This window comes from Ornithodoros turicata, chromosome 4 (assembly GCF_037126465.1).
Source record: "Ornithodoros turicata isolate Travis chromosome 4, ASM3712646v1, whole genome shotgun sequence".
NCBI lineage: Eukaryota > Metazoa > Arthropoda > Arachnida > Ixodida > Argasidae > Ornithodoros > Ornithodoros turicata.
In genome coordinates, this window is record NC_088204.1 from 71125842 (window position 1) to 71135179 (window position 9338).

The following is a 9338-nucleotide window of genomic DNA, read 5'->3' on the forward strand; positions in this document are numbered from 1 at the left end:
TTCATGAAGATAGCGAACACGAAGTGAAGGTTCGAAGTAATGGAAGAACTAAGTCATTCAGCTACTCATACTTACACTCGACTGATTTTGGAAGGACGTGAAGTGTCGCGACGTTTTGCTTTCGGTTTCAGTGCCAATAGTTCCACTCTCTGCGTTGAGCCACGCTCTGCAAAGATGCGTAAGACCAAAGCAAATTAGCTGAGGTTACACTTTTTGGGCCATTCGACTGACTTTTTAAAGACATGTTATAGCCCCATTACAAGTGAACCATCTCATTATGCTCATGAGAAATGCAAGCAAGACGAGTTTGCGACGTACTGGCTTCGTTTGACTTCAGACAGTTTGCCGGAACAGGAGTAGTAACCCGAGTCCGTATTGGAGGTTTTCTCTGCGATTTCACACACGAAAAGCCTTACGGCTCTAACGCGACAGCCTTCAAGGTATGATTGCAAGATCCCCAAGAACACACTGTCATCCTAAGGTGCCACCAGCTCCGGTGGCGCAGCGGTAACGCGTGCGCTTGGAGACTGGGAGGTCCGCGGTTCGAATCCGCGGGCCGGCTGTGCCGTCTGGGGTTTTTCCTGGGTTTCCCTCAGATGTGTAATAGGCGTATGCCGGCACAGTTCCCCTGAAGTCGGCCCATGGACGCAGCTATCCTCCCCCCGAGCGGATTCCGCTCGGTCTTCCACTTCACCCTTTCCTCTCCTCCTCTCCACCACCTTTCCCTTCCCGAGAAACATGCCGCCTAATCAGGCAGGCAGACCTCTCGGGTTCCTCCCAACGACACTCCTCCTCCTCCTCCATCCAAAGGTGCCAAGGCTACCCTAAGGTTGTCAGATGGGGACAGGGATGGCATCCCTGAGATGTCAAAATCTGATCCCCAGAGTATCATAATACTACCACTTTCGCATATGAGGCACGTCCCCGAGGCTGTCCCTCGCTCATGCTCAGGGACCAATTTAGGACAGTTTAAGTACACATGGAGGAGAAAGTTTTGCTTTGATATTTGTTTTACTTTGCTATTTCTGGCTCGCACACCCGCCAAGGGCTTACAGAAGTTACATCAAATTGCAATGACACCAATGCTATGGAAGCATTTTTACTGTTCCAGTGATAAACAGAATCTTCACAGGGGCACTAAGTCCGAGAAACCCTGGTATTGCCACCTGTAGAATGAACTAAATAATATAAACGCTGTTTTCAGAGTCCGGGTGGCGCTTTAACGACGTGAATTTAAAAAGCACGAGCAAAAACGAATTTTTTAGATTTAAAAAACGATTTAGATTTTATTTAAAAAACGAAATAAACGAAAAAACAATCCTTTCGTGAGTATGTCCAATTGCAATCTCATCCAATCCGACCCAATCTCATTCCTTCACTAGTTGCTTTTTAAGCGTGGCTGCTCCCTGGGGACTTTGGTATAATATAATCTGCACTATACTGCTGTTCCTCTTGCTCTCCACAGTCAGTACATGCACGGCACATCTAGCTGTGGCAAGAGGTCGAGAGAGTTGGATTACGAGATGGGTGGTTCGCACGTAGATGTACCCGAAATGGCATGCGCGTCTTCTGGTATATTGATCGCTTACCTTATGACATGAATGATCTGCTGTCGAACAGCGCGGGGTACACCGGGGTACTCGAGGCAGTGATGTAGGTCACTCAGGTTCATGTGGTTGAAGCGAACCGAAGCCATGATGTTGGTGGCAAGCTTGTCGCGCTCCTCGGAATTATGGTTCACCCACCGCATCCCAGCTTCAAAAACTTCAACCTCACTATGGGTAACACAAGACTCGTTACTACAGGTTTTTTTACCACTAAACTTTAATCCAAACGCCACATAGTTTGAATCAGACGGCCATATGGATTAATCCATGGCGCCCTTTTGCAATTCTAGGCAAGCTATTCATGTAAACAACGATAATTAGCCGAGGCAGGCTACAAACATGGATGACACAAACACGCAAGCTCCCAACGCCCAGAATCGATTAAATCAAAACCAGCTCCCGTGGCATAGTGGTTAGGATGATCACTTGCCACGCCGAGACTGGGAGGTGACATGGGTTCGAGTCCTGGCATCGGCTGTGCTGTCTGAGGTTTTTCCCGGGTTTTCCGAAGACTTTCCAGACGAATGTTGGCACAGTTCCCCCTGAAGTCGGCCCAGGACGCATACTAACTCCCTCCCTTCCCCAACACGGAATTTAAAAAATTACATCGAACAACTCGGGAAAATGACGCGGACGCCACGAATCGCCGTCCTGATTTCCGGTCTACGTTCTAGTCCTTGTGTCAGCATCTTTTCCTGAGTTGTTTGATTTCATCTATTCGTGTAGTTCATTTAGCGACTATCAATGAATGAATGGTAGTTGGTCGTGCTGGTTGGTATAGCTCGAGATTGCTCATCGCACGGGATAATGGAGCTTGATTGGATATCTTTTATACGTTGATTTCATTTTCAGGTAGTAATCTGTAGACTTGAGTGAGAAAATGATCGATTGATGATTGACAGACATTTTGTGTCTGTTGTTGTTGTGGTCATTATGCTGTTTGTTTCTGTGATTGTATAAAATGTTGATAATAAAATGTTTATAAATGTTGATAAAATGTTGAGTAAAATGTCTCTGAATTACAACGAATTCCTATTTGATTTCGTTGGATTCCTGTGCCTTTTTCTTGGATTCCGTTGACTTTATCACTTTTCTGTGGATTTTGTCGGTCGTCATCGTTCTTCATGCACCTCTTTCACATACGCGTCGTATCCTAGCTGCTCTCCAGCGAACCATGCTCGGAGCGAGTCAAAACGAATCTACGTGGGTAGCACAAAGAACCAAACCGGCCCGGAGTGGGACCGACATGCTTGCGCCGTTCGTGCGGTCGCCCCACTCGTCCCCACTTCTGTCGTCCACATATTGCGCCATCTAATGAAGGCGGAGATAACTCTCCGGCGCCTCAAGGTCATGCGCATGCGCATAAGCCGTTGCGAAAAAGGTCCATTGTATACTCGTGGATTGGCTCGGATTTTATTGGATAATGAAGGGCTTTTGACCGATTCCAACGGCTAGTCGCTGCTTTTCGTGCGACTAATGGATATAGATGAGATCTCGACAGATTTCGACGGATCTTAGCTGTTCTTCGTTGCACGTCGCTGTTTCCTTCTCTTTTAGGGTCATCTTTTGCAAATTGTTTGCACTTCCTGCAATATTTATCGAATTGTAGCAGATTCTGATAGATTTTCGTTGCGTTTCCTTTAGTCTTGCTGCTTTTTCCAGTGCGATAGCATTATTTGGCTCACTCCTCAAATATTCCAGTGTCTCTAGGCCGAAAGTAGTAGTAGTAGTAGCCATGTCCTATCCCTTTTGAGTCAGGGTGGGCGAAATCTCAGCTCGGGCAATAGATGGCGCCACGAGAACCGTGGGCGCGGATAAGTTTATAACTCTTCCCCTTTCCCCGTATACAGTTCGCTGGCGGATAGGAGCGCGTAGCACCGGCCGCGTCCTCTAGGTGACGCTATCACGAGACAGCTGCGGGCATTCGAATGCTACATTATATTAAGGCAGGAGAGCGACGTCATGCTAAGTCGTGGCGTGACATAAACTGCGTGACTGCCGACATGAACAAACGGCCGTTCTCGGACTTTGCATGCTGGTGACCGCTGTCTACGCCCCCTCCCCTGATTTGTGCGCACATATTTTTAACAGATGTTTGTGTGTCTGCTCTTGTCTGGCTTTAGCGTGAACCGAGTCTGTGGTACGATAGGAGAGGATGACCTCGCAGTGAACCCCACGTTATAGAGAGCCCACACACACTTATAGAGAGCTCACATTATACACTTTGCGAACAGAGGAGGTGACGTCAAAGAACAGGCAGCGGCTCTCGACGTAAATGTAAAAACGACATCATGGATGGAAACGGTGCCATGTGTATTAATCCACATAGCAGTCGGAGCTAGGCCAACAATGGTATCGCATCATTAAAATAGTCCATAAGAGCCAAAATTGAGCGTGCATGCTTTCGATACTCATGTCCGATTGCCCGATTGTCTTTGTTCCAAAAAGTCGGTGTAGAAATATTCCCATTAGCCAGAGGAAAATGGTGAAACGCGATGGATACACGAGGACTAACGTAAGCTAGCTAACGTAGCTTTAAAAAAATCAAGAATATTGTTCATTATTCAATTGCGAAACACTCAAAGGACAACGAAGAGCATCGGAGAAGTGGAAACCTCGCTCGCGGCATTATTATACAGCAAGGCAATGTCAAGCTCCAATCTGCTGCTGCAACCCAAGCTTTGTTGTGCAGTTTTGGTTGTGTAGGATTTCAATCTCCGAGCGATTTTCACCTCTTTCATAATCTAGAGTTCCTGGACGTTTTAGAGGTGGTGACGAATTCAAGCATGCAGAGCCAACAATGGACTGGCGATGGACTACGCGAACGGGATTTTAAAGCTCGTGAACAGATACGATAAATGGTTAACTGAAAAATGTGATTATGTGAAGAAATTGATTAAGGTGCTATGTTTAAACAATAATTGAATAAGAAATGTTCAACGCTAAACGGTCTTTACTTTCCGGATTGCCCTCGTGTTTAGACAACTTTCGCTACATATCTTGGCCTACGTTCATAAAAAACTAACCTAATGAAATTCAGAATACTCAGGAAAAAGGGGCTGGGGCCAAAACTCAAACTTAGACCCTCCGGACCTTTGGCCTTTTCCTGACCTTTTTTCCTAAGTTTCACTTATTCTTGGGCGTTGGAGGCTGTGTCTTCCATGTTTGTGGCTTGCGACTATTTCTCGTTGCAAACCTAGTGAATTTCAAGGCGGCCATTCACTGCAGATTATAACTTCACTGTGCATAATACATCAATACTCTTTCGAATTTTCGCCGATCGTCGAAATTCGCGCGTAGAGCAAGTTTCACTGTTCATAAGTATAAACTGACGGGACTCGTGTGAACTTGCCGATGTAAGGGCTGAACATCGTACCTGTGACAACCGATGGTCTGCGCTGACATCAGTTGAATGACATCTTGGGCATCCAGTTCAAGGAACTCCTTCGTATTGGCGACTGAAATGAAATTTGCCGTCAAGAAGTCGTACGCGCGCTGTTCCTCGTCTGCTCGGTTCATTCTTCGTGCAGCCGTGTACATGAGCACCTGCTGCCCCAGTGGCGTCGCTTCACTCTGCAGCTAGAAAGAACAGCAAGGGGTTATGTCGGCGGGGTGTCTATACGTAATAAGTGCCACTAGCGAAGTGAAGAACTGCTCCAAGTGTGTACAAGTAGAACGGAGAGGAAAACGGCGATTGATATCGAACAGAGTTGCGGTATTAAAATCCCGGAATTGGAATGATTCCAGAGTGATGCCCTGTTTTTAGCGCACCGGAACGGAATGGGAATGGAGTTAAGTCACCAGCTGTTGGGAACGGAATTTGAATGGAATTAGACCCGTTTGGGCCGGAATGGAATGGCCAGGGAATGGTGTTAAACTGCTGGCCTCCAGCACGCTGGGTTTTGAGCGGAGACCACCCAAAGTAAGTGTCTGGCACCTTTCAACTGAAGGTAGTCTATAGTTTCGTATTACAACGCAAGAAAAAGTCCGCACAAAGTCGGACGCTGTACGTGCAGGCAATCTTGCTCGTAAACGCTCGTCGCGGCGCTGGATCTTGTTTTAAGATGTTAATGTTGGAAACAAAGGAACATAAAATTCATCAAAATAAATCAGTATACGATTTGTTGTGCGTTGGCTGTTGGTGGGATATCTAGTGTCCCGTTACATGTTTCTTTTCTTCTTTGCTTTTTTTTTATAGTGTTAGTTACAGTGCATCACGTTAGCCCCGGAGTGGGAATGGGAATATCCCTTTCTTGGGTGGAATGAGAATGAGCCTCACGTCTTCATTCCGAGGAATTAAAAGGAATGGAATTTCAACCCGCGACCACTCCTCGGAATGGAATTGGAATTGAATGAATCGACCCATCCCGCGCAACACTGATATCGAACATCCCCCCCAATAACAGCGATGATGACGGCTAGCAAAGATTACACTTAATGCGAATATTGCGACATAGTCAGTGACAGTATTTATAATTTGATGTGGCGAATAAGATGTTGCGAAAGCAGCGAATGCATTAAATGAGTTCAACATAAAACTAGCCCGACGCCTACGACCAATATGTTTTCTGCATTTAAGACAAAATTGCGGTGCGTTATTACACGGTGCTTCTCAGGCAACATGGCGGCTTATTCTTTCGAAATGAAATAATGAGTGTGCGATTGTGTCCAAAGAGCTTCGAGGGCAGAGCGTTGGTGTGCCCGATTTGGGCATGGACAAAGCAATTTTGACAAAGAAAGGCGACGAGAGCCCGGCTGAATAAGAGACCCGGAAAGTGTGGGTCGGGAAGGTTGGTAGTGTGGGCAATGAAGAGGAATGTGCTCTAGATCTTCTAGATCACCGTAATGAGAGCATCTGGGAGAGATAGTCTCAAACGGTAACACCACCGAACCGTAAAGCCACATTGAGTATCACCGGATGAATTAATGCAGAGTCTTGACGATAGGTGTTTCGTGGCATCTGGCAAGCGAGCGTATCATAAAATAAAGTGGTGTTATTCTTTCGTAAGTATGAATGCTTCGTATCGGCTGTGGGAGCCATAGGGAAGTGTCGGTATCATATCTTCGCGAACAATTAGTGGTACCAGGGCCCACATACAAAATCCACGTGGTTTGCTTCAAGAATAGAACTAATTACCGATGTCTGAAGAAGTCACAAAAGAACACGAAGCAACAGCGATCGCGTTGCTTCCAAGCGGTTTGAAGCTGGTCATGAGCGCAGCCATTTTCATGGTCACGTGCACTACGTTCACATTTCCGATGGTATATGACCAGGACGTCTCGAAAATATATCGCTGGGCACGCCATCGTTCATGGAGCGATACGTGATAGGGAAGGCATATGTGGCAGGGCACGTGGTACACAGTCACGAAAATATCACTTCTCTAAAGGGATACGTACCTCGATGCATTTGTTCACGACATCTGGCATGTTGAGTCGAAACGCAGCGTTGAATACATCCGATACGTTTTCCGGCGTCACATTTAGTTGGCCGGTGAGCATGTAGTCAAGTAGGGTGCTGAATATTGCCGCAGACACTCCAGACAATTTAAGCTGCAATGACAATGAAGCGTTAAAATGGCCAGGAATTTGCACGAGCGGTTAATACAATATATACCATCATATAAGTCACTACGTGGAAGTCGTTTTGGCGAGCTTTTCGCTTGTTATCGCTTTTAATCAACCTTCACCTCGTGAAATTAAAGATGTTAGCTTGACACCGAGACAAAAAGAACGGGATTCAGCGATAGCGAGCGTCGTTCATGATTTATGAGCGGAAGAAGCTGATTTCTTTCTGTCTCTCGCCTCCTCACGAAGCTCTACAATGCGGAGAAGCCCCCCATTGGTCTTCTCAGACGACGTCCCGCGATGATTGGACAAAGCTCCGCATTGTCGGCCTTCTCAGGAGAGATGCTCATAATTCACGAACGTCGCAACTGAGGAACCCCTTTCCTTTTGGGATGCTGTCATGGTGATATTTTCATTTCACGAGGAGATATTTTTTTTCCCTAGGGTTCCCTTTAATACGCATCTAGGTGATAAAAATGCTTACCTTTCTCAAGTTCTTGTTTCCCTCATCTTCCAAAGTGCGCCTGAAGAACGGACTACACAAGGCAAGCAATCGCCGGTTCACCACAAACGACTGCTCTTCCACGACCACCTCCACCTGGGATCTCCCCGATTGCTCTTGCGTTGCCATTGTCTTTTCTTGCTGCAACGGAAACAGCAAAGTTCGTGAAAAAAAGGTAAGTGCAGCCCATAGCGTTATTGCACACCCTCAACTAGCTGTTCTTGCTTTGCGGACGGTAGCGCAGTAGTATCATCTGTCATCGAGTGGACGTCTATACAATATGCTCTGCTCAGCACGTATCTTGATTACGTTTAACAAGAATGTTAATTGCGTTGCGATAAAACTAAATCTCAAAGAGCGCAATGTCTACCGTCGTGACTTACCGGAAGGCACTAGGACCTTTGGTCGCAAAGTTCATTCGAAGCCATATCGGCCGAAAGCTTCCAAATGCCTCACGCGGGAACTATGCGCTCTGCACGTGAACTGCTTGCTGGCGCGAAGATGAGGATGATCACCGTCATCGTGCTGGCAAAAACTGCATCTCATTGAGAACTTATGCCGAGTTCTAACCTAATGACGGCCTTAATGTCTTGCGCTGACAGTGTCTAAGCAACACCATGCATTGAAATTTCGAATGCTTAGGGGGTAGCCTGCAGGACACTGGCGTAGCCAGAAAAATATTGCGAGAGGGGTTCTATGGTTCTAGGGGGTACCAGAGGTACAATTTCGGGGGAGGGCGGTTCGAATACCCGAAACCTTCCCCCCTCTGGTTACGCAACTGCCGCAGTGTGGTGCAGCATTTCGCTGATCTACCCACGAGGACAACGATATGGATCTACCCAATGAACCTACGAAGATCTACCAAGGACTTAACAAGCTGTATACACACTCTCACTTATTCGATACACTGCGCTTCTTGGTAGAAGTGTCGAACAAAAGAAATTACATGCCGACTTCTCTTCACGGCGTTTGTGAGAGGCCGTGGTGGTGATCCTTTGAAGAGCTTGTCATTGTTCGTCTCATACTTGGCTTTCCCGAGAGCTTTTAGAGAGCGATGTTCTCTTGACGAGTGAAATGAGACGACCATGAAATGAAAAATGGCGGTTGATGAAAAGTCAGCTAGCAGCGGTGGCGGGACTCGAACCCACACCTCTCTGCTTGCCAGTCAGACGTGCAGCCTCTGCAGTTTACGTTACTAACAAGACACGATCACGTCATGGCCATACCACACTTCACTACGCGGTTTTCGTCTGCTGACCTGTAGAATCCGAGGACGATCTAGCTTTATAGAAGCGAAGTCATTCTCGTTCTACTTTTGAAAAGTGTGTTTGTAATAGCGTAATAGTGCATTCAGTACTCTAAGAGCAGTAATAGTACATTTTAAACAATGAGTGTGGAAAAGAGTGAACGCATAAAAGCGCTTCATGGGGGACACTCATTAGAGGAAGGAGCTGTGAAGAATGTATCTGACACTGAAATGCAAGAAGATGCCTAGTGCTTTGGTTGACTTCAAACATGCCTCGCTTGTTGCCTCATGTCGATGCAACGCCCTCTTCGTGTGCTTCGCGTTCCTTTGACATGCTACATATTTGCATGCACTAGGCTCTTTCGACGAGCGCCATAACAACTTCGGTGCGTGACTATTGGTACGTTTTCTGATT

General features: G+C 46.6%; 1 protein-coding gene across 1 annotated transcript in view; it reads right to left on the reverse strand.

Moving 5' to 3' along the window:
• The window catches only part of LOC135391816 (uncharacterized), a 37317-nt gene extending 29163 nt beyond the window's left edge, over positions 1-8154 (reverse strand). The window contains exons 1-6 of the mRNA XM_064622292.1: positions 8061-8154; positions 7660-7818; positions 7008-7160; positions 4984-5186; positions 1590-1775; positions 76-166 (exon numbers count right to left, since the gene is read on the reverse strand). Of these exons, the coding sequence (XP_064478362.1) occupies positions 76-166; positions 1590-1775; positions 4984-5186; positions 7008-7160; positions 7660-7806 (780 nt within the window). The 5' untranslated portion in view covers positions 7807-7818; positions 8061-8154. The remainder of the gene's footprint in view (positions 1-75; positions 167-1589; positions 1776-4983; positions 5187-7007; positions 7161-7659; positions 7819-8060) is intronic.
• Positions 8155-9338: the final 1184 nt, after the last annotated feature.